This window comes from Gasterosteus aculeatus, chromosome 3 (genome assembly GCF_964276395.1).
Source record: "Gasterosteus aculeatus chromosome 3, fGasAcu3.hap1.1, whole genome shotgun sequence".
NCBI lineage: Eukaryota > Metazoa > Chordata > Actinopteri > Perciformes > Gasterosteidae > Gasterosteus > Gasterosteus aculeatus.
Genome location: NC_135690.1, coordinates 4,963,565 through 4,988,680, shown reverse-complemented (window position 1 = coordinate 4,988,680; position 25,116 = coordinate 4,963,565). Strand labels below are relative to the sequence as shown.

The 25,116-nt window shown below is 42.0% G+C and overlaps 1 protein-coding gene and 1 long non-coding RNA gene across 2 annotated transcripts; both read right to left on the bottom strand.

Annotated features, from left to right (window-relative positions):
- Positions 1–1,906: 1,906 nt before the first annotated feature.
- Positions 1,907–14,009, bottom strand: cnpy1 (canopy FGF signaling regulator 1). Its single transcript, XM_040171965.2, has 6 exons — positions 13,845–14,009; positions 12,788–12,890; positions 12,089–12,204; positions 3,613–3,825; positions 2,466–2,562; positions 1,907–2,074 (listed from the first exon to the last, which is right to left on the bottom strand). Exons 2-6 carry the CDS (start codon positions 12,879–12,881, stop codon positions 2,034–2,036), a joined length of 561 nt encoding a protein of 186 aa, XP_040027899.1. The 5' UTR covers positions 12,882–12,890; positions 13,845–14,009; the 3' UTR covers positions 1,907–2,033.
- Positions 9,857–11,978, bottom strand: LOC144405475 (uncharacterized). Its single transcript, XR_013467083.1, has 2 exons — positions 11,800–11,978; positions 9,857–11,720 (listed from the first exon to the last, which is right to left on the bottom strand). It is a non-coding gene; the product is annotated as an uncharacterized LOC144405475 (long non-coding RNA).
- Positions 14,010–25,116: the final 11,107 nt, after the last annotated feature.

The following is a 25,116-nucleotide window of genomic DNA, read 5'->3' as shown; positions in this document are numbered from 1 at the left end:
CTTTACAAAGGGTTTGGTCGTGGTGATCGGTTCAGCATGACTCGAGGTTTCCGCCGTTCTTCCGCATTGTTAGTCTAAATAATGAAATGGGTAAAAGATGCAGTCACTTCCCAAAACAACAGGTCACTGACTCAAGCAGCAGGAAATAGTGCATTTATTGGGGACTACTTTCAGCAATGGATTAATCCCATTTGGCGCTCTAGTGAGCATTTGCGACAGCAGGAAGGTGTGTGTGTGCGATTGTCTCAAGTTAAGCTGCAACGTGTGTGTGTTTATGGTGATGAAGTGCAACAGTGCAGCTCACTGATGGGTTATATTGCAGCTTTGTGGTACAGAGGAGATCAACTCTTCAGGCTTTGATATACACACACAACTATAGAACATTACCAGCACTGTGCTTCTTATGACTAAGTGTTACAATTAAACATACAATTACCCACAATTCATTACCATTATATACAGTTAAGTACAGTAACGGCTGGTGGAATATGTTTTTGGTGGGGCCAGTCAATCACTTTCAGCAAACATCCCAGTATGATTCAATGTAAAAAAAAACTATCAAACATCCATTATTATTTTGCAGTTATTATTATGAGCAGTTAAATGTCACTCATTTATCTTTAATCATTAATTCGCTAAAATGACTAAATTCTTTGACCCGTCTCCTTTGGGCTTAGTCCCAGCTGAGGCATGCAGACAGGTGTGCAGAGAGGCATAGAGGACATGCAGGAAAAGCATATATTTTGCGCAGATATATTATTTTACAAATATTAGTGGGTTTATTCCATATTTCAAGAACACAAATATTGACTATTTATAAAATGTATTTTTGATAAGGTGGGGCCAGGGCTCACGGCCCGCTTTGGGCCAGCCGACTAAAGTGGTGAGAAGCCACATTTAAATAATGTCTTAATAACGTCTGTAATACTGTTTTGATCATATTGCAAATGCATACATTTGGACTTGATGTAAACCGATATTTTGCTGTTATTTATGTATTTATTGCATACTCAGGACCACCTATTAGTGCATGCTGACCATGAGAGTCCCACCTCTATCCAACATAGAAAAGTACCCATGCACCACATGCTAAGAAGCACCGAGGGAACCATCAATGCGAACAGTTACAAATGACCTCATTTATTTCAACAAAGAATATTTTACAAATGTTTATATAAATGTGTTATTTTAGGGACTAAAATGTGTGTTCTAATCTACATACAAATACCAAGCAAAAGCACATAGGAATAAACATTAATATTCCATATTACGATTGTGAACTTCAGATCTGATCTAGTTGGTCTTGAAAAGCTTCCTGTTTACAGAAGTCTAAACAAATCTGTGACATTCTTGTATATTTATTGACAGATTTGTAATGTGTCCACGTGTGTGTGCAGGTTTGAGGCTGATTTTAGAATCTCAAGCTTCAGACAGATGAAGCAGACGAAATGTCTGTTTCTTCTGAGAGCTAGTTGAAAACTGGGACATCTGAGATATCCAGTGTAATTTCACATTGTAAACAATAACAATGTCATCATTGTCAATCATAATAATAATAAACCAATGTGAAATAAACTGAAACAATAATATTTCCATTTCTTGATTTATCCTTTATTCCACATTAGAGTCCCAGTGATGTGAAACTGGAACCAAAGGAAAAATGTAGATGTTGTCTAGTTGTTACAGCTCTGTCAAGTGCCTTCTTCAATGAACGTTTTTTTCTGCAGCTCAAAGCTCTGGAGTCCCACTGACTAGAAGCATGCAAATATAGTACAAACACAGCGCCCGTCATCAGTGGGCCAGGCTGTAGATGTGATCATAGGCCAACAGAAAAGCATCAAACCAACAAGAGGCAGCAGCTGACAACACAATACGCTGGTCTGAGTCCAATGACAACACAAACAAAAAAGATTTATTCTTTTATTTATTTAAAAAGATTAACAATTTGTGTAAAAATGATTTAATAAAGGGCTCTTTTTTATGTTGTCTGTTACAAAACGGGTCCCAACCTCCACCAATAAAACCCCACGGCGCTACAACTCCTTGTTGCTGCGGCGGCTTTCTTTACAGTAGCCTGAAATCATAGACAAGAGACAAAAAGATGAACAGTGGTGTTGAAGTTAATGGTATTAATAAATAGATTCTATTGTGTAACACGTCTCGTCTAAGTATCATTCTGTCTTGTCACATTCTAACAAAATGGCCCCTCTTTCCTCTGTGTTGTTACATAAGGCTGTAGAAGCCTAAACCACCAGGGAAAACTATTTTCCCACAACATTTTAAAAACCATCTCCCAATTTCTTAGCAAATGGAGATACATTCAGCTCTGGAGAAACCACAAGCACAGGAATAGGAACAGGAATATGAGCCAATGTATCAATGTTATGAATACTACCAGGTCTGCGTGTCTCTGACTGATTTAGATGTATGTGGTAGAGAACGTGGGCACAATAGCAGCTTCGTACCTGACACTCTGTTGCATAGCTCCTGGTGCACATGCTCCACGTCCTGGCTGAACAGAGAGATGATATCATCCTCCAGCTCCTCCACGACGCTTTCGCACTGACAGAAAAACAAGCGCAGAGAGAAGACTTGGCCCGAGGCTCGACCATGCATACACACCACAGACCGTTTCCTCTCCGCCAGCCCAACTGTTCAGCCATTTAGACGAGTCAACCGTCCCAACTCAGATTCACTTCCACTGACTACCTGATACTTGTTTACTCCATTCACATTCAAGCAGGTAGCCCGGAAGAATTTGGTTCTTCGTACCTGCTAACAAAAGCAGTAACCTGACTGCTAGCGTGTAAATGCACTGATCACACAGGAATTTATACATCTGATTCATTCACAACATGTTTGAAAATAAACAGGGCATGTTTTCCATATATTACACTGTAACAGATGTCACATTGAGAAAGTCAAGAGAAATACAATGGCTTTCTTCTATTAACTTCATTTGATCAGAGATGTCTCAAAAGATGTAATCAGGCCCTTCACAATGTGATCAGTTCATGTATCTCTCTCACTGTGGCCTATTAATCCATATTCAAGTCCCATTCATGAAACACTCCAACAATGCATCAGTCACATGACACTACATGGCATAATGTGGCACTATACCACTAACTAGTCATTCCTTTTTTAGATTACACGGTAACATTTGAACCTGAACCAAGTGACACAATAGGCAAGCTCAAACCTGACCTAATCTGCATTACGGATTAAAAGATGATATACGTAAAAAACGTGAAATGTAGTGATGAGTGCGTTGTGTGAGGACAGCTCTATGGACAATGCTGAAACAAGTAAGATACTGTAACTATTCTCAGTAAAGACTCCAAAAAATTGTGTCACTTGTAAATATTATATACATACATTTACATGTAGTGCAAAGTGTCACATATCCAATACTTATTGAGGGTTTTAAACATTCCTTTAATGTTTATGTAGAAACCCAATTTAGTAAAGAACTATTAAAATGTATCAAGCAGTTAACTAAAAATTCATAAAGGACGCAGTAAAGTAGCAATATGGTGAAGCCCAACATCTTCAACCCACATGTGCCCCTTCTACTACAGACAAACTTTAATTACGCTCCCTTGCACTCACTGCGAACTTCAGGGCGTTGGAGGCCTCTGGTCCGTCAAACTGGAAATTCTTGAAGTCGGGGAAGTCCCCGGTGGCCCCGCCGCTCCGGGGAGCAAACCTCATGAACTGTTTGAGCTGTGTGTCCGGGTCCACATGGAGGGCGTAGTCGCTCATGCTGTCGCAGACCCCGTCCAGGAGCTCGCTGAGGTGAGTCTCAGAGCGAGCCAGAGGTACCTGGCCACACCACCCAGAGAGAGAGAGAACATGACCCCTCATTCACCCAAACAAGCAGGTCTATGAATGTTGGGTAAGCACAAACAGACAAAGCCAGAGATATTGTAAAGAAATAAAACAAAGAGAATCTATTTCTTTTTAAATACATACTTGCACATTTCAGACGGCACACATGACACAGCCATGGCAACCAAATAACGCAATAGGTACGCTCATGGTGGGAAAGGAACAAGCCTCAGAGGCCGCGTTGCCCGGGTGTCGGCTGTGTTACACCACAGGGCTCTTTGCGGGTCAGCAGGGTGACCTCTTGTTTCCGCTGGGTTTTTTTCATCCTCACTCACAAACCTTACCCTCCAACTCTGACTTTTAACCTGAACGCACACCCTCCTCACCTCTGCTTAAAAACTGCACCGTCCTCTTCTTCCGCTTCCATTCAGGACAAAACAGTGAGGCAGTGGTGTCTAGACGGGGCTAAGACAGGTGCAGCACCCTGCTCCCACCATGCCCGCAAGGAGATTGGGTGACAGGGGTGACGACCAGGGGATGCGGGGGCAATGGGGGAGGAGGGGGCGTTGCTCTTTACACCTCCAAGGCTGAGAAAAACAAAATGGGGGGGATGGGGTACAATGGTACAAGCAGGAGGCCTCCACAGAAGCCAAGTGCATGATAAAAAGCTTATTTTGTCAGGCCTGCACGGCCTCTGCTGCTTTATCTTGGCCCGATCATCCCTTCCATCCTCTAATGATCAAAAGGAGGAAATCTTCCTAGTCTTCTTTGGTCAAAGGTGGCAGGGTGGCCTCGGGGGATCGTTGTGGGGGTAAGGAACAGTGAGGAAGAGGAGAGGGTTTTTAAACTGGATTTTGTAACAGTGCAGATTTATTATTCTCTGAACCCTTTGTCTCTTTACAGAATCAACTGCGTTCCCTTCCGAGCCAAGCCAACTGATCACTCTTGTGTGTGCGCGCACACACACACACACACACACACACACACACACACACACACACACACACACACACACACACACACACACACACACACACACACACACACACACACACAAGCACACACACACACGACAAAGGGTCTCTCTGCCATCTGTTTTGATTTCTACGGTTTCCTGCCTCTTCCTCCGCTCAACAAATGGCTCCTTCCGACTAAAAGTGATTGTCTGATCCCTCCTCCTTAACTTTAGGTTCATTCAGCAATAGATCCCTTGAGCTTGACAATACTGTTGTGCTGAGGAGGAAGGAAGTTGGCTGGTCAACAGAATGTGTTACAGCACAGGGCCAAAGGGTGGAGGGCGAGCACCGAGGGATGTAGGTCAGGCAGGCCAATGACGATGAGGTTCACCTGTCAATCAAAATCTGCTTGTCAGGACTTTGACACCTTCTCTGAGTGGCTAAAATTGGTGTTTATGTCGTGTCTAGCATATTTTTGGAACATATTTAGTGGAGTTAATTGTTTTCATATATTCATTTGTCGATCAATAAAATCTTTTTTTTATTATAAAAAAATGTATAACATGTTTTGTATTAATATAGATCTTTTTTTTCAGTCCACAGAGAAAGAGAGAAGCAACGAGTCGCTTTTTAAGGAATGGAAACCAACACAACAAAAAGTTACTCATGCATTTAAGCCCAGATCAGGGCTGTTGGGGATTCTATTCAGTGGATAGATCAACATGAGACACAATAAGGTCTGCTTACTGGCTCATTGAGACTTTCTATCCAATGCCTTATGTTTGCTTATTTGTCATGGAGATGCTATGATGTTATTCCTCTCTAACTTGTTATTATTGCTTTCATTTATTATTTGTATTTTGTCAAAATACATTTATAAGGATATACCTAGATATCTCTCTCATATATATAGTTGCCGACTCCTCTAGTGAAGTGAAGCTTGTGCATTCAAAATAATGAGTCAAATTGATTTATTAAGATTTATGAGTTTTCAAATGGAAAATGTCTATTTGCATGAGGATATATTTGGATAAATTGTTATTGATACATTATTAAGCGAGTGTAATTTACAGGTAAAAGTGTCCTCTTGTTTACAAGCAAATATTCCTATTCTCAGAACTGGTAAAACTAAAGAAGGATATGACGTAATTACAGCTCAATCATGCTTTCCCTTATCAAATTTAGGAATTTGATATAACTTAGTTTGAAATTTAAACTCAAACTAAATCCTCAATTTCCAAAACCCATAAAAAGGCAACTCCCCCCTGCCCGACAATAAAAGCACGTCGGTCCATCTCAGCCCGTGCTTGAGTCTTTATCATGCCATGCTACAAAATGGTTTGGAATTAAACCCCTTCCTTGCCAGTCGGAGTCTTGTGAAAGGGAGCTGTCAGTCACAGTGTTGTTTGAAGAATGGGGCTGGGGGGCGGTGGTGGTGTGGAGGGGGGGCGGCTGGGGGGGAGGGAGGGAAGACACGTCGGGCCAGAGAATAGGCTTCTCAGGGATGCTATCGTCCATTCAATTCCCATTGGATAGGGAGCCATTATTGCACCGCTGTGGATAGGGCCCTTTCAATTTCATTGTCCTTGTGTTATGGACCAATAAAGACCCATATATTAATATTAATAATGATATTGCCATCAAAGCGGTGAGTAGAAGGAGAAGCTGAAATGTAATTTGGACCATTTTGCCATTTACTGCACATATTAATGAATAGGAAAGTTCACGATTATGGTTGATGATAACAATATCACAGCGTAATAGCAAGAGAGAAATAGTGAAGCCCTTTGTAATTAGCTGTAAATGACATGCATCCCATAGCATGAAGTCATAGCCTAGAGCTGGTCATGTCTGAATGTGAATGGATGGAGAGCAGCTGACGCCAGGCACAGTGCTTAGAAGTCATAGGGCATCCTTTTCAAAAGGCTGTTTTTTTTCCCTCACAAGATCATTTACAAGATCAACATCCATCTAGAGTCAGGACATAGATAGCGCAGCTTAGCATGAGCACCTGAAGCAGGGGGAAAGTGCCAGCCTGGCTCTGTCAAGAGAAAAATAATAATAGTGGAAGGAGGAGATAAACATAAAGTTCAAAAAGTACACCCAACGTCACATTGAACCTGTTTAATCTGCTCAAAGACAGGAATTTAAGAGAACGACAACAGCTGTTGTTGTTTTTTTACTGGAACTCTGCACCAAACACTACTCACCTGTATTTGTCTACCTACACCACACATGCAGTCTACAGTGCTACACAAGCTATGTGTTTACTAGCTGTGTTCGCTATGTTCAATAAGTACAACAACGCTGCGTACCGTAAACGCAAAACAGATCAATATAAAAATAAAAAAAAGAACCTCCCATCTGTCAGTAGCAAGGGAACCATCACAACCATTTAAGACATTCTTGGCTATTACGTTACTTGGATGACTTGCACTGATTAGAGTTAGCCAGGGTTGCTTTTGAATAAAAATGAAATGTGTTAGCAAGGATGCTAATTAGCACTAAAAAGTTTCCCCTTAGCTCCCGCAGTCGACCCACTGGCACGGTCTTGGCGATTGACCAGTCGATCTATTATCACACTATTGTTCTGACTATGAAAGACACATTAACATTCTTTACTTTAATCTAGTTGTTGTAGTATCTGTCGTGGAATGAACTTGATGCAGGTCTCTAGGACTCATTCTGAATGCATCCCTTTACCATAAGACATGTGGGGCATATTGATATTACTTAAGACATGTTCAAAGAATGCTCCTAAGCACATTGTTTGTGCTTTTCAGAATAAGAGCAAATAACGGAATATTTTGTGCATGTCAGTGACATGTTACCCATCTCTCTCTCTCTCTCATAGAAAATATCAAGGACCTGTGACTGTGTCTGCTGGACATTTTGCATCCTCTCATTGTCAAAGCATGACTTCACACCGGACACCATGAGATCAGCTCACTGCTCCAACTAAGTTCAATGTCTTTGGAAGCCTTAAATGTGTCATTGTTGCAGGAGGCAGGTTAAACTTTTGTGCCACAGAGCCACCCCATGCCCCCAGGAAGTCCTACTGGGAGGAGGCCAAAGAGCAGAGACTTAAAACCTGCAAATCCTCCTCACTGATGGCATCTAAGCTGTGACATCCCTCCCTCTCCGATTCACATTAGGTCAAAAGCTTCTGAAAAGGAGGGAGCCGAGAGGGCATGGGATCAAGGTTTGGCTTCTTCTGGGGCTCAGTAACATTTGATTGACCAAACAATGCAACAGGTGGAGGTTAGTGTCAGCTAAGGGCAGAGGAGGAGCTCCTCTCTGGAAGAACTACGCTATTCTGGCCTGGTGAGTACGGCATGACAACTACTCCAACTGATTTCCCCAGAATGCTGATCAGTTATTTTAAGCTGGACAAAAACCATAGCAACACGGATGTTCAGTTTACACATCCACATACTTTTGATATAACATGACAAAAACAGAAATATGCATCCTTGTGCATCTGTTGAGGTTCAAAATCAAAGCTCTATAGGAGGTATCAAGTTGTTGTTTATAACTTGATATCCTGCATGTGTCCATTTCAATATATTACACGGAGAGTGCATAACTTCTGCATGTCTAATTGTTTTTTTTAAAGGACACAGGCACAGGCGCACACTTGGGGCAAATTAAATGGAATCCAAGCAGGACCCACAAGGGGAACAAGAAGAGTAATTAGCATTAATATCTAAATTAATCCACATTAAGACAACTGCTTAAAGACATAAAGGCAATATCCATTTTTGTTACATCCCGTGACGTGACTCCGCCCCCTCCTGAGAAGAGGGCGGGGGCAATTCTCTCAGGTGATTTTACCTGGAGCAGCACCACCTGAGAGACATGGGCCACATAAAGGCTTCCCGACTCAGTGTTCTGGGGTCTCTCTTCTCCTCGTCCTGACAACGAGCAGACTGTCAGTGTCTGCGTGCAGACCACCATTTTGTGTGGGAAGCGTGTAAGGGTTCTTTGCCATTTCTGTTACAATTCTTTCCTGTTTTGTGGATAGAGAGGGAGGTCAGTATTGTTTTTCTTTTTCCCACGGCCAGAACACCTTTGTAGTCTAGCTAGGGGGGTGGTTTTGTTTATTGTTTTGGCCTTGAGACCCTGAAGCTTTTGCTTCCGTTCAGTTGTCTTTTGTGATAAATAAGTCGTTAATAAATTGTATTTACTTTTGTTAAAACGTTGCGCACGCCTTATCTATCTCTGCCAAGCCTACCCTTTTTCCAACATTTTTGTGTTATGGCTGTGGACCCCTAGGCACGATAGGCAGGCCGTAACAATTATGGAGATTAACAATAGTCCCAAACCCCATCGGGGCTGCTCTGTCAGATACTTTTGTCCCTATAGATACAATGAGTGGAGTCCTGCTGTCATTTACACAACCCAAGTAAAAAAATTGTGTATACTGCCACATAAACCTCACCCTCTGCAAGTTACACTTAGGAGGAGTCAATTCCCAGTGTTTATACTGGTCCACATTGGTCTGGCTTACATTCACACTTTGTCACCACTGCCACACCTTGTCGTGGATTTTAACAGCACATTGGCTTTAAATATTCAACACTGTGTCAGATTCCCTGTTAATTCTCTTAATACATATTCGTAATAGACTATAGATAAAACAGACTTTATTTTACAGGACTTGTCAGAACGTTAATTGGTCAATTTGTTAAGTATCATACGAAACAATATCATCTATTTGAAGAACTATACATTTCCTGAAATATATTCAACTCTGGGTATATTTGCATAACTTACCGACAACCGTCACAGACTTGCCATTGCATGCCAGTGCCACAAGGAGGATCTCGCTACCTCTCAGACCCATCGTCTCACTGCTCAAACAGCGTCACACACAGACACAGAACAATGGACTCGGAGGAGAAAAGTACTGCAGCGACACCTCCCATTGCTGATTACAGTACAACCAACAAGTCAGTGTGTTCATAATAGGGCTCAACAAGTATGAAAAGTACCCAATTGCAATTATTTTGACTGATATTGCAATTGTTATATGATTTGTATTACAAACAAATGGCTGTCAGTCCCCATTCAGCATTCCAGTTTATTATGCTGTGAATACAACAAGACGGTCAAATGAATGTCCGCTTCATCTCCCAAATGTCTTTCTTGCGCTGATTTAACTTGCTTGTTTTCATTAATTGTGAACGCACAACGTAAACATATACAGCCCAATACACTACTGTTTCTATCCATCAAGGGCAGGTAAGTGGCACTAGCACGCACAGTCTTCAAAAAATGGCATCGCAAATGCAAGCAAATATACATCCTGCTTGTGTACTTTTCTCACCTGTGGATACAACATGACAGTCAAATTAAACTCTGCTTCAATTTCTTGAGTGTCTGGCTGGAATCAAATTCTCAAACTTGCTTAGAAAGGTTCCTAACTGAGTGAAATGATGCAGAATTAGTGTAAGTACCGGTAGCCGCCAAGAGCTTTTAAAATGATCTAATGCTAAAGGAAAGGAGCCTCAATGATTTCTTACTTAGCTCATTTAGCATAGTAACCAGTGTCCCTTTCTTCTACAAAAGGAAAGTAGATAATTCATAAATATAAATATTCGGCCGTTCGCGAGAAATAACGATCGCAGATAACGTAAGTAACCGTTAGCATAACGCAACTTATGTTACAACCTTGTTAATAAAGTAATACTATGAACCTGGTTGTTTATGTCGTCTGCATGACTCACCACTGTAACAACACATGAAGGCATCGAAGATGCTCCTTCGTAGGGCTGTGCGGTGTGGCCAAAAACCCATATCACATGTATTTAGAAAGATTCTCACGGTGTCCCAGTATGTGACTATTGTTTTTATAACACATTAACACAAAGTAAACACATTCACATTGACCCCGAAAAGGGCCGCTGGCTACTTGAACAGCTGTTCACCGCTGGCTGGCCAACTCGCTCGCAACTGGCCGGCGAGTTAGCGTGTTAGCTCGTCGTGGCTGCTAGCGTTGCCACCAGAGGAAATACCAGTGGCTCGACAGACAAAAAAAAAAAAAAAAAACTCTAAAGAGACACAGCTTTTTGGAATTAAACCCAATTCCAACCAAGTTGTGTTGGTGCATCTCTGGTCTCTTGTTGTTCCTCTTGTTTGCTCTTTCACGTTACTTCTTGTTGTCAGTTGTACCCAGCATGCAGCTCGGTGGGGTGATTTTTATAAATGTACAATTAGTGTTACAAATTGTTTATGTGGCACAAGCTGTTGTGTCGTGGTGTTTTACACGGTTAAAGGGTGTTTGTTTTGGGTTATTCATCGTCGGTATAAAGTTAGAACCATGACTCGATCTCAAAACACGTAAAACAAGTAGCTCAGACCGCTGGGCGCACCTCCATGACGTGTAACAATAAATAAAGAGCAACCTCAGTTTTTATGGCATAACACCGGTATGAAGGGTACGTGAGACATTCATACTGTACAGAAGTCTTACCGCACACAGCCCTACTTCTTTGATAGTCCATCTTTGGAGAAATGGTAGTTTTGCCACTGCAGACTGACGTCACTAACACACGTCTCCCGTCGCACCATAACTATGTAGCTTAGTGGAAGTAAATTCCCTAAACAGCGCAGTTGCCTTTTACTAACTCCTCATGAATTCTCCTAACCATCTTTCCTTGACCCTGTGACCTTTTCCACAGAGGTCAAGGAATACTGTTTAGGAATAGATGTTAGAAAACAAACACTATGGACAGTTGTGCATGGAGTAGAGACGGTGTGCCGGGAACCGCAGGGTTGGCCGTTCGATCCCCGGCTGCTCCATGTCCCGTGTTGAAGTGTCCCTGAGCAGGACAGCTAATCCCTAACTGCTCCCGAACACACAGGCCTGACAAGACCCAACTGATCCTCCTGCATCAGCACCCCACCTGCACCCATGTGACTGGCATCAACCTGCGGTTTAAAACGTTGCTGTTGTGAGAATTACAGAAAGTCCTTTGACAACCAGCGGACCAAATATACTTTGCCTTACCCCTCAGCAGGTCTGTCAACTGCGCCACCACAGTCAAAATCAGTCAAATCGAATCTGTACAGCATGATGCATTATTTCGCCCGCTGCAACTTTTGGTATGTGTGCATTTTCTGTATGCCAATATTTCCCATCTGTATATGTTCTTTCCTTCGGGATCCTGTTGACGTGCCTCTGACCTGCTATGAACAGATATTAGCTAAGTGTGCATTGGCATTTACTTCAATCTGCACATTTAACTGAGTGTGAGGACACAGAGTGGTATCTTCACCCACTCATCAATGTATCGTACCTTTTTGTCTTTCATGGTTCCATCCGGGTTGAGTCTAAAGCCGCCCACGTTGATGGTTTTCTTTGGGTCCACCTGACTGATTGAGTAGTTCAGTTCATCCACAATGGCCTTGCAGGCTGGGAAACACAGGGCAACCTCAGCGATGGCAACAAGACAATATAGCTCATAGTGAACATCAGTGCATAAGGTAAGATGTTAAGTTATTCAGAAGGTCATCCCCGGTAACTACGTGACTTTGCACTAGTGTGATGAGCTGAATGAGTTTCTGACAATGTGTTGTACTGTATGATACATGTAATACTAGATAAAAGTTGAAATTATCTGCTGGATGTTTTTGAATTTGTAATGATTATTAATAAATGGAGGGTCAAACACAGTCCTTTTTGTTCATATTCGCTCATTCGATCTCTTTCCCTGCAATAAACTAATTGAAGACATTCACTTCAAATTAACAAACCCTGTTACCAACCCAGTTTCCCAAAGCCAATCACATTTTTGTTGTCTAACTTCAGTCAGCAGCAGTCATGCTCCTCATTCACCAGTGGACTGCAGGATCTTCCTTCACCACCACCAGTGTCTGGACTCCTATCCAAAGGGATTCTGCCTTATCGGACCTCAGTATCGCTAACCCTCTGTTTTCGTACTTCAAAATCACCAGATGATAAATACATTTTCTGTCCTCTATAACTGGTGACTTACCAGAGCAGTAGAGCTGCTTGTCCCTCTTCCCCTGGCTGCTGCTGGTGAAGACAGACAGCACCATCACAGTTATCTGAATAATCCAGGAAGCCATATGGATAACCTAGGAATACATTAGGATGTTAACCGTCGTCCACACTGACCAACGATCGCCCACATAGAAGCAGCACATCACATCCCATTGTGACGACTTTAATAAAAGCGATTTCAAAGTCCGGATTCATTTGAGATAATTTGGTCCGAACTCTCTGTAGCAAAATTTAAGAAAGTCCTGATTCAGATGCGCTGACAACTGAGTTGTAGCTGCCTGGTTGACACAGAAAAGTAACCAGTTGTTTTAGATCAGTCTAGTCCAAAACGTTTCCTCCACACGGATTTGGTGCAGCTTAATGAACTAATTAAACCAAACCAAAAGTTTGGTGGCAGGGTTCGAATCCAGGTTGTTACGATGTTTCAATAAATATATTTTCTTTAATATATTTCTTCATACTTATACAATAAATCATGCAACGGCTATGTGATACATTTGGAAGATTTTCAGCAATACGTTTGTGAATGTGTGACGAATCAGGAGACTGAGGCAGAAAACAGCTGCTGCTGTTAAGTAAACATAAGGACCCATGCCTCGGCAAACCAGTGGGTTCAAAAACCGGTAGGGACGTAATAACGGCACTGGTCGCCTACCGCTTGGCCTGGAAGGTGTATGTGTTGTGTTCACATATCGGAACATATGTTTGAAGTGATGTCAAAGCAAATAAGTGTACAAAGAGACAATGAAGGAGTAGCTGTGTACTTTAGTCATACGAGAGTTCCAGGTGAACCGCATATAAGCAACGTTGGTTTAATTTGGTTCCGACGCGTCGTGTTTAGTATATTGGGTACCTGCCTTAATCTGGGGTGACTCAAGACAAACAAGTAAAAGCTATTGCACTAATTTATGAGTTGTCCATTGCGCAAGACCACATAGAATTGCTATATTTCGTAGTAGCATACCCCCTGTAACGTTACATATGGAGGCTTTGGGCTAGCTGCTCCGCTAGCAGGCAGCATTTCTTACCTATGGAGGAGCGCGAGCTGGCAGCGGAGGTTCAGCGATGTGATGAAGTTAAAATGATGAGCTGTCAACTACTTTTTTTCTGTACATGTTTATTATCTCCCCACATCTCACGGACAGGTTCATTCACACTACCCTACTAGTTTCTACATTCCGGTCTTGACTTTCAAAGTAAAATGCTCATTGAATAATATTTTGCAATTCTTGAGTATTACACTATTCTAACACACTCAAGAGACTCACGGAGATCCCACTCAACACGAAGAAGAGAAGTTACAGTAAGTGAAAAATGATTAGCTAAAGTCGTATTCCTGCACTACGTTATCATACGGCGGCTCATTTATTTTATGTTGAAGGCCCGGGGACTTTTCCGGCGCCTACTTAACGCGCTTGTCAAGGAAGCTGCTGTCTCAACGTGCCCAGCTAGTATGGAGCCACGTTCAGTTAGACACCGGCCTGGTCAACCAATCGGGTTCCAAACTCACAGAGCACCGACCAATCACACAGCTACGTGTCTTAGGCGGTGTGTTCCTGGACGCTTCTGTAGATTAAGGGAATTTCTGCTACGAGATACAAGAATATACATGACTAATATAGGTCAGTGGCGGCTGATGGATTTATTCCAACAGTTCCATAACACGGACATGTTATTCATACAATTCAGTAAATCAATGAATATGTATATATGTATGTATATATATTCAGTATATGATATAACTATCATATTGTAACTATTATATTTATTATATTATATTCATATTTATATTGTATATGTATATTATAATAAAGGATAAATATAATATATTCATATGAAACCTAATAGAACATATGTATTGGGATAACCATATGAACCTAATGTTAGTTTGTTGGGGAAACACCCAATCAGTGTGTTGAGGACCAATTCAACGCACGTTATTTCACGGTGCGCGTAAAAAATGGAGATTACGGTAGTGGCGTTATCTGTGGGTGTTCGGTGTTCTCTAGAGTATACAAGTGAGCTTCATGTCCCTGACTCACATATCTGTCCATGCTGGATTCTGTCCCCGTTCATTTTTAAAACTGAGCATGGGAAGCTAGGCATTAGCACGTAGCCAGCTAACTAGCTAGCTAAACCTGCCGGTGTAACATCTCTACAGAAGCGTCATATGCTTCCCTTTCACGCCGGTCCGTTGTCTGACTGTGAGGTCAGACTGATCTCGGTCCAGCTGTTTTACCTCTAGTTTCTCCGGCAAAGTTCTTTTATCAAACTTGTCTTTGAGGAGAGAATGTTTGGAAGGACACTGCCCGTAGTCGCTCTTGTTATGTTGTTAAAGAGCGCGGCGTAGGGCGAGCCCAAATCTGAATGTATTTTAGGACTCTGAAATGATGTCACTCATTGGCTAAACTGCTTCTTAAGCCTAGTTTATGCTTCTGCGTTTTCAGAGCGTCGCAAAGAAACGCAGACGCAAGACCCCCTTGCGTGTTGTGAGACGCATGTAGTGGTAAAAACATTCTGTAAACAATTGTCTTGTGCTAAAATCCAGGTCTCAGTGGTTGACCACCAGCTGTGTTTGGGGAAGGGGGTTAACTTGTTCTCACAGACCTTCGATCAGTGGAGCATTGTGTGTTACCCTCAGGTTCACCTGTGTTCTTATCTCAACTTGATTTGGGGCTTCTCGTAACTGGCACTATGAACTGTCTTCAAGTGTATAAAAACTCTTTTACTGCTCGGAGACGCCATTACACAGAACGCTGGAATACGTGCTGGTGTGTTGGACCTCCTGCTTGCAAGCAATAGTTAGAGACAGATATCTGCGGAGAATTGCTCATGTAATCTTTTTCTCTTCTAAATAAATGTTAACTTTTGACTTTAATTGATCAACGTGCTGGATCCTTCTCATCAACCGACTCGGGGCGGATCGGAGATCCCAACAGTGTCCCTTGCGTGCCTTTTCACACCTCCTTGCGTGCTTGCTGCGTCGACCCGTTTTTCTAGGCTTGCGTCGAAAGCGACGCATTTTTTACGAGAGAACGGATCAGATTGAAGAGCTTTTGTCGGAAGAAATGCATAAATATGACCACTTCTACAACCCGTCATTGGCGGACTATAAGGACGTGCGGATGGCCTCTGATTCATGGAGGAAAATCTATGCAAACGTCGGTTTGCCGGTCGAGGGGTGCACAAAGTTGTGGAGGAAAATACGGGACAAATTTGACCGCGATGAAAAGCAACAGTGGTGATGCACGAGGCAATAAAGTCTCTGATAAATAAATAAACAAACCAACGACTTCCACAAACAAAGACGTGACTCTCTAGGTCGTCTTCGACAAAAACAGGTTAAAGAGAACGTCTTCTCCATCAATTCATCCGTTCGTACAATATGTTGGATTCATGTATTTAAAGACAATAAATACAATTCTTGTCACGACAGCCACGGCGTGATCAAGTTGTTGGTGTGCGCGGCAGTCTGTTGATGTTTTTCCAGGAGTCATGACAACGGGCCGTGAACCTTGAGGACGCTCAGCTGCTGCCAATTACGCACCTGGCTCCAGTTCCCCATCAGGGGGGTATTTAAGAGCCGTCTGGAGAGCCAGTCCCTGCCGGATCGTTATGTGCCAGGACTTTGCCTGAGACTACCGTCGTCCACCCTGCTGCCTCACCAAGCCCCAGAAAACAGAACGTCTCGGACTACTGGTGTTTTTTTCATTATTTTTGGATCTTTTGTGAATGAACAATTCTTTATTCTCACCACCAATCCAGTCTGCGTTTGGGTCCTGTTCGAGCTTGACATGATAATTCTGATTCTGATTGAAGACATTCCAATTTGTGGAAAAAATGGTCTTCTCAACCAAAAATGTGCGAGGTTGAAGACCTCTGTATTAAAGGAATATTTCTGTTTTCAGCGGCCTACTTGGATTATGTCTTTAGCTAGACGTGGGAAGAACATGTTTCTCACCAACAGATCTTCCACCAAGCCAGGACTGCAGGTCGAACTATCAACTCACTAAAGTGTTCCTTTGCTTATAAGAAGGTGGAATACTTGGGCCACGTGGTTGGACAAGGGGCGGTCAAGCCTCAATTAGGAAAGTTGAATGCCATGCATTCATATCCTGTGCCCACCACCAATAAGATTATTTGTGCTTTTATGGGGCTTGTGGGGTGGTACAGCAAATTCATCCCCCACTTTAATGAGAAGGAGCCATACTCATGGACCTCATGAAGGCCTCAGCCCTAAAGACAGTCAGATGAAATGAGGAATGTGACCGGGACTTCAAAGACTTTAAGAGGACACACAAGTCAGTCTGTTCTCCACAGCCCTGACTTTTCACAACCTGTGTTTCTTCTGACAGATGTCTCATGGCTAGGTTTTGGAGCAGTTTGACTTTGGGAGACGGATGGAGACATACCCTTGTGTCCTTAAGTCGTAAGCTCTTGGACCAAGAGACAAGGTACTCTACTGCGGAGAAAGAGTTCTTGTCCATGAAGTTTGTCATGTGGTACTACTTGCTGGGACGTCACTTTACCCATGAGACGGATCATTGGGCTCTGCAGTGGCTGATGAAGGATTCCAACACATGTCTCGCTGGGTGGTACCTGTCACCACAGCCATATGACTTTGCAGTCCAGTACCATCCGGGGAAAGCCAACCTTGTCTGACCAGACTCTCTCCAGAATATATGAGGACTGACCAAATGTAAATGAGTGTGTATGTATATACGTGGCTAATCTATGTGCCTATCTGTAGATGGTGTTTCTGGGTTAATTAGGTGTGTATACTATATGGAGCTCAATTGTTTGGGTAAGGGATGGGAGAGGACTGGTAGAGACTGAGGATAACTGATCGGTGATGGTGAACGGTGCCATTAGAATATGAAAATAAATAAAGCCTTGGTTTAAAACTCTGTCACGGCCTCCTGATTTGTACATTTGACCCCTATTTGCTCGGGCATGCTGACAACACCAAAGACCAATGAGAAATGTATTTTAGAAATATGAGGTTGCCGGCCTGCTCTGCCTGATATATGGCCTGACACACAACTACACTAACACACACACACACACACACTTAAGCACCACCACTGGCATGCACACATACACATGGCCATACACATGTGCATATTAACGATTAGCTTTGCTAATCTATATGCTACTCTATATGCAACTTTACTGTGTTTTGTCCTACATGTGGCACCTTAAAATATAGCAGTTTTACAATGGTTTGTTTTGGCTGTGTGTATTTGCATGGAATAGTAGGACTGTTCTGTCTCAGTGAGTGGGTGGTTCTAGGGGTCAATCTGTCAATATCTCAAAATCCTGTTTTGGACTTTCCACTCATGTGCCTCAAGGGAGAAGCAGGTATTCCACGGACTTCTCCTGGACTCACCTCCATCAATTCCTGCTTACTAAACAAGCCTATTCTGGTGTGTTCTTCTGTTTCAGCTGGCTGAATGTGTTAGGCCCAAGTCTCCCTGAAAGTGCAATTTTATTGTGTTTTGTGCCATCTTCACAAAACTGCACGTTATTATGCAAACATAAAAACAAAAGTTTGTAAGTAAAAATATATAAACAGTTTTGCTTATGAAACTCTTTTGCCTGCAAAAAAATCTTTTGCTCTAAAAACAAACAGTCCCAAACGTTGTTTGCATAATAAAGACACAAATGTACCTTCATACAAAAGCAAGGTTTGGTTTCTTTATTGCAAATAAACTGCGTTCAAGGTTAATAATCCTAAACGGCTTTTTGCTAAAATAAACATTACTTGCATGTCAAAAATGGGACCGTGGTCTTCTGCCAGAAATTCCGACGAGCAACATGTTCCTCCAACACTCCAACATTTGCAGACTCAATGTTTTCGTCGTGTCACAGTGTGGGTTGCCTCTTGTGTCCCTGAGTCAACTTTACACCCTGCCCTGGTGTGTTTTCCCCTGGCAGTGTGATTATCTGCCGTTTCCCTGATTGTTTCCTCCTGTGCCCAATCACCTCTTACACCTCTTGTGTGTGTCCCTTGTCTCTTTGTAGGTTTGTTGTCAATGTCGGTGAATCGTTTTGATAGTCTGCGTTACCTGAGTTTTACCTGAGTAAAAAAACAACTGCGTTTGAGTCCTGCTGTCTCCCATTCCCAGACATCCCTGTGACACTTGCTCTATCATCCACATCTTCCAGGTTTTCACCAAACCTCAAATGTTCAAATCAATACACTATGGAGAGTGTTTCAGCTGGCATATAGAGGTATAAAGCACCAGTTTAGCATGGATAGCTTGCCAAAACAGAAAGAATGAGACACATTTGCAAAGTGATTTGATATGAGTCCAACAGAATGTATAAGGTGACTGCCTGTGACTGTCTGACTGATGGCGTTGAACACTAAAGACACCGGGTGAGAGGAAGGAGGGAGCTGAGGGGAGAGGAGTGTTAAAAGGAGGGAGGGGTATTTAGATGGTTTCGGGGGGATGGTTAGGAGGCACTTAAACTGGTGAAGCATGGCGAGAGGGGGAGCACGGAAATGGCAGATTGGTTGCCACACAAACATAACAGCTGGCTTGCGACCAGATTTACTGTGTTTCATCAGCATTACTGTTTTGGGTCTTTAGTGCCTTTACATTTCTTAAATAGGAAGACAGTATATGTTATATTAGTTTGAGACATCTGAAGGAGAGCTTTCATTTTGAACTTTTTTTCAATCCCCTTAATAAGAATTAATAACACATGAACAGAGACTGCAGGGATTTTTGAAACAAAAATAATTTTCCTGCTGAATGTCGCCCTGCCAATTTCCTTTCCATTTTATATATATTTTAAAGCCTGTGTAACAAGGAGATCCTGTAGTGGGCAGTGTTTCAAAAATACCCAATTGGAGGTGTCATGTGGAATCATTTCATTACACTGGGTAAGGGAATTAAGGTTGACGTTCAGTAGAAGGGCTGTAATTTAGGACTCAGAGCGTTGAAGATTGCCTGTCAGCTTTGATCTAGTGCCAGCTTTTTCCTAAACATACTCCAAAGTATTTGCAAGCTGTTTGAGAAAGCATTTGCTACACAGGCAAACATGATGTCCTCTGTGTTCATGGCTTTAAGAAATCTTCCAAGTTAACATTTTTATACCTGAATCTTATTTGAGGGGCTAGATCTGCAGAAATCTGAGAAAATGTGATTTTCCTTTCGATAATAAAGGCACTTTGCAAGAGTAATGCAGCTTTTATATAGTTTGCTACTTATCTGTAAGAGACCACAGGTCAGAGAGAATGCAGGCTCTTAACTAAACCATGGCCCATTGGATTGAGTGTTTTTTTTATCAGTAAAATAAAAGTGGCCATCACCTTGTGATGTTTGCAACTACATGCTACATTTTTATAAAATGGATATTATTATAATAGCTACTTCACAATTCAATAGGATATTCATACTCTCATTCAACAATTATAAACAACCTGAAACAACACAATACAATTTGTGTACACATTGCTGTGTCAAATTTGTCCATCTTCTAAGTTTGCATACATGTTAACATTGGTAAATGTTTCACTTTTCATAATTCTCTTATGGCGCGTTTCCACCAAGCGGTACGGTACGGGTCGGTACCCTTTTATTGGTCTCTCCACTGCCAAAAGTTGAGAATGGTACCAAAAATCCGAACCGTACCTTATCACTTTTTGGGTACCCTTCTGTTGGGGTACCTGGCACAGTTGTTTGGTACTAAAGGGTGGAGCTACGCCTATCAAGTAAGGGTACTGTTGGCGGTGGAAACGCTTGCCAAATCATGCTTATCAGACCCGATCCGTACCGACCCGACCCGTACCGTACCATACCGCTCGGTGGAAATGCTCCATTAATGTGATAAGGACAACTTTGGAGAAAATTGGTCTTCATGGGAGGGTGAGAAGGGGGAGAGATTGGCAACCCACTGCTAAAACATGGCCGTGGTTTGTCGTCATGGATGAGGTGTTGGGACAGAGGCCTCATATTACCCGCAGGTAAGCCAGATCAGAGGAGATCACCGGTCAGTCGGGGGAGGATGGACAGGCTATTTGATTTTATTTAAAGAAATAAAAAATAAAAAAAGTTAATTAAATTACATTATTATTTGTGATACAGTGTTTATTTTATTTAATATCAATAGATTAGGTCTTGATGAAATAAGTAATTCATTATTAATTATTAACTGATTATTCATATATATTATCAATTCAGAAGAAAATGGCCTGCTGGACCTGATCGGGTGGCACCAGAAAGACGATGGTTGATAGTCCAGTTCCTGGTGGGCTCCAGAGTGTTTGGGACGCACTTCTCCACTGTCCACCGCATTGTCACTCAACTAGGGTCGGCAGGGCATTGACGACCATGTCACTAAGATGTTTTTCAGAAATACGGAAGAACAAAAGACTGCGTACAAAATACTTGTTAAGCTTATAAAGGAGTTTTGACACAAAATGTTTCAACAGGAAAACCTGCTCTTCAAAAAACATTTAGTAATTAGATATCACAATTTTACAGTTGTTTTACTTACGCAGAGATAATCTTGGTCATTTGGCCCCTCTTCCGGGGCAGACACCTCTACAGACAGCTGGTCCCTCCCAGGATCCCCAGTTACTGCCTTCAAACCCCCCCTCGTCCTCTGCCACATACTCCACAGGCTGATCCTCTAGGGCCATGATAGCATCAGGCCTGAGCAGATGTCCATTGAATTGAATGACAGAATGTGCCCAAACTTGGAACTTGGACTGGTACTGTATGTGTTTAACCATGAATGCATCATCATTTGTGAAGAATATTACTGACATTAATAATTATGTTGATAATAGAATAGATAAGTTTGATTAATAACCAAATACGCTCCAAACCATAAACACGTGTCAGATTCTTGCAATATTTTTACCCGAAACTGTTTCAAAGGAAGAATCTGCAAATTAAGCAACATTCTGATCAAGTGAAAAACTGCTAAGAAAAAACAACTCTAACATCCTGTTTACAATTGGGAAAAATATCTATAGGCTCAGTCTCCTTCAAAATCCTCGATAACATGAGTCCTTCTGTTCACTCGCAGTCTCCTCAACTATAGCTTTTGCTCTTATAACCCAGACACTGTGGGTGAGTGGGGAGCACGGTCCTCCTCCAATCAGAGGGTTGTGGGTTCGATCCCAGGCCCGGCTAACCCGCATGTCGTTGTGTCCTTGGGCAAGACACTTAACCCAACATTGCTCCTGTAGCTGCAACTACAGTGTGTGAATGTTAGTTCTCCTGTCATCAGTGTATGAATGGGTGTGAATGGGTGAAGGATGTCATGTAGTGTTAAAGCGCTTTGAGTGGTCAGAAGACTAGAGAAGCGCTATACAAGTACAGGCCATTTACACTTGTTGGCAATCTCTTTTTACTCTTTTATCGTACTTCTGTGAGTCCGTTTTGTCAAGAGTCCACCTTTTGACAAATCTGCCCAAAACAGATGATATTAAAGAGCGCTTTAATGTGGTGAATGACATCATTAAACACGCTGTTAAGTTATGGTGACCTTTTTCAGGTAGCCAGCATTTACCTGTGAATGACACAGTGAGCCTGACATTCCAGTGCACTATATTCTGAATACTTGGATCACTTCCACATTGAATTGAATTGTTACACAGTTAAACCAAAAAGCCGACTAGTCATGGAAGCAGTTCAGTTTTCCTGATGTAATCATTCAGAGACTCATAATATTTGCCTCTTAATATTGTCTTTTTTTCTGTCTCATCATTCGGCCCCCTTTAAAAGAAACTCTTCAAAGATGTTTTTTCCACATTTTAGCTAGACGATGAGCTAATTTATTACGTGACCTATCATGTGACCGAGACAAGCGTTTTAGAACATGAGACACAAACGGATGTAATTGGAGAAGAATCTGGTAATATTTCGAGAGAAAAAAACATCTTTAAAATCTGATAATTAATAAATGGAAAGAAAATAAGTTACTTATTCTTTTACTAACAAATTACCCATGGCCTGGCCCTGTCAAGGTGAAACTCTTGTAATGGTAAAAAATAAACAACTTCTCATCTGTATCTAAATGTAGCCCTCACCATTTTGTGGCACTTAGTGAAGTTATTGAGGACTTTTAATTAAATACACATGTGGAAGTTGCATTTGAACATAAAAGGCAATTCCTCAAGTTGAGAACACAAGCGTGTGTCTCGTTTATTAACAACACCAGAACATTTAAAGGGGCTGCTATGCCGGAACAGTCGTAATTACGTGTATAACAAATTACCTAAAAAACTGCCTGAAACAACAGTGTGTAGAACCACACTAAGAACAAGGGTGAATTACAAAGTCACATTCACTACACACACATATTTTATTATGCTTTATTGTGTCAGTTTCTATCCAAGGTGTTAGTTATTGTAAAAAGGCACGACCATTCACTACAAGCTGATTGATCCATATCAGCATATCATACTGGTCTTTGCAGATGTCATCGCAAACCTTGATTAGCCTGCTCAGTTTGTCTAGCTGCAACTCTTTCCCATGGTCTACCAATATACAGTGTTAAAAAAAAATTAACCAAAATCAACTTTTAGGAAGACATACTGATTAGAACTTTGAAGCAACTTGAATTCCTCATTGCTTGGTGCTGTAATCCCTTACATTACATTCCGCTCAGGAGAAGCTCACAAACTAAATATCACTGGGGCCAATTTGAAATTCATGTTGTAGACTTTGATGACAGGACCAGTGCCAAGTCATCTGGTGTCTAATCCCATATACCAACACAGAGGAGGCGAGTTGAAGATGGGGTTAATTGCTATTTTGTGGAAAACAAACACTTGCAGCATCACTGAAGACACATTGTAAACAGAGGAATATGCGTTTGTTGAAACCAAACAATGAACAACAACTGTCAATGGGAGCAACATTACTAGGGTAAGAAGTGGTATAGTCTGCTGCAGAACTCAAGTACTTCATAAACCATCACTGGTTGAAAGAGACTAGTGTGCCAGAAAAAAGATAGGAGAGAACGTGGTGGGTTGTCACACTTTCTACTCTAGGGTAAACCCTTCATCATCAAAACATCTTGATGGTCTCCTGCCTTCATCCAGTGCCGACCTGTCCTCCGATGTAGGAACCTTGGATGCAGCAGTGGGCCCCGATGCCTTCTCTTCCATCAACCTTGATCAACTGACATCTTTATTTTCAAAGTCTAAATCTTCTACTTGTCTCTTGGATCCGATTCCGACCAAGCTGCTTAAGGAAGTTTTTCCTTTAGTTAGCACATCCTTATTCAATATTATGAATCTGTCTTTGTTGACAGGACATGTACCACAGTCCTTCAAGGTAGCTGTAATCAAACCTCTTCTTGAGAAACCTACTCTTGCTCCAGAGGTGTCTAACTACAGACCTATCTCTAATCTTCCTCTCTAAGATCCTTGAGAAATACGTTGCAAATCAATTATGTGACTTTCTACAAAACAATGCTTTGTTCGAGGATTTCCAGTGAGGATTTCGAGCGCATCATAGTACAGAAACAGCACTGGTGAAAATGACGAATGATCGGACCAAGGACTCATCTCTTTTCTTGTCTTGCTGGACCTCAGTGCCGCATCTGATACCATAGACCATTGTATCCTGCTGCAGAGACTAGAACATTTAATTGAAATCAAAGGAACTGCACTCAGCTGGTTTAAATCCAACTTATCAGATCGATCCCAGTTTGTGCTTGTAAACGGTGAATCCTCAAATACCACCAATGTTGGTCACGGAGTCCCATAAGGTTCTGTACTTGGACCGATTTTATTTGCCCTCTATATGCTTCCTTTGGGCGATCTTATCAGGAAACACCGCATAAACTTCCATTGTTATGCAGACAATACTCAACTGTATCTGTCGATCAAGCCACAAGAGATGGACCTGTCAGGGTTGGGTAGGAAGGCAGGACTCAAACGCAGACTTTAACGAAAAAAACTTTAATAGTCAAAAACTCCACAAAGTAAAAGGCCAACGGGCAAATACACACACACGAACCGGGGACAAAAAGGCAGGCAGGAACGAGGAACAGGCAGGCAGGCAGTAGACAGGGACATCCGTGACAAAGGACAATGATGACAAGCACAAGTGACAAACAACACACACTGCTTAAATATACAAGGGAGGTGCAGGTGATTGGACACAGGTGGAAACAATTAGACAATCACAGGGGATGACAGGACCAGGCAGGAAGTGAAGTTACCCGGGGACACGAGTGGCAGAAAACTACAAAATAAGACAGGAAGTGCACCACACCGTGACAGGACCAGCTAGTTAGACTTCAAGAATGTCTTGGAGACATCAAAAC

Coding starts and splice junctions, on each gene's coding strand:
- cnpy1 (XM_040171965.2), bottom strand. CDS start 12,881: ATGGCTTCCTGGATTATTCAGATAACTGTGATGGTGCTGTCTGTCTTC. Junction 12,205..12,787: donor CAAGCAGCTCTACTGCTCTG/GTAAGTCACCAG, acceptor TGTGTTTCCCAG/CCTGCAAGGCCATTGTGGAT. Junction 3,826..12,088: donor GAACCATGAAAGACAAAAAG/GTACGATACATT, acceptor TGGTGTGGCCAG/GTACCTCTGGCTCGCTCTGA.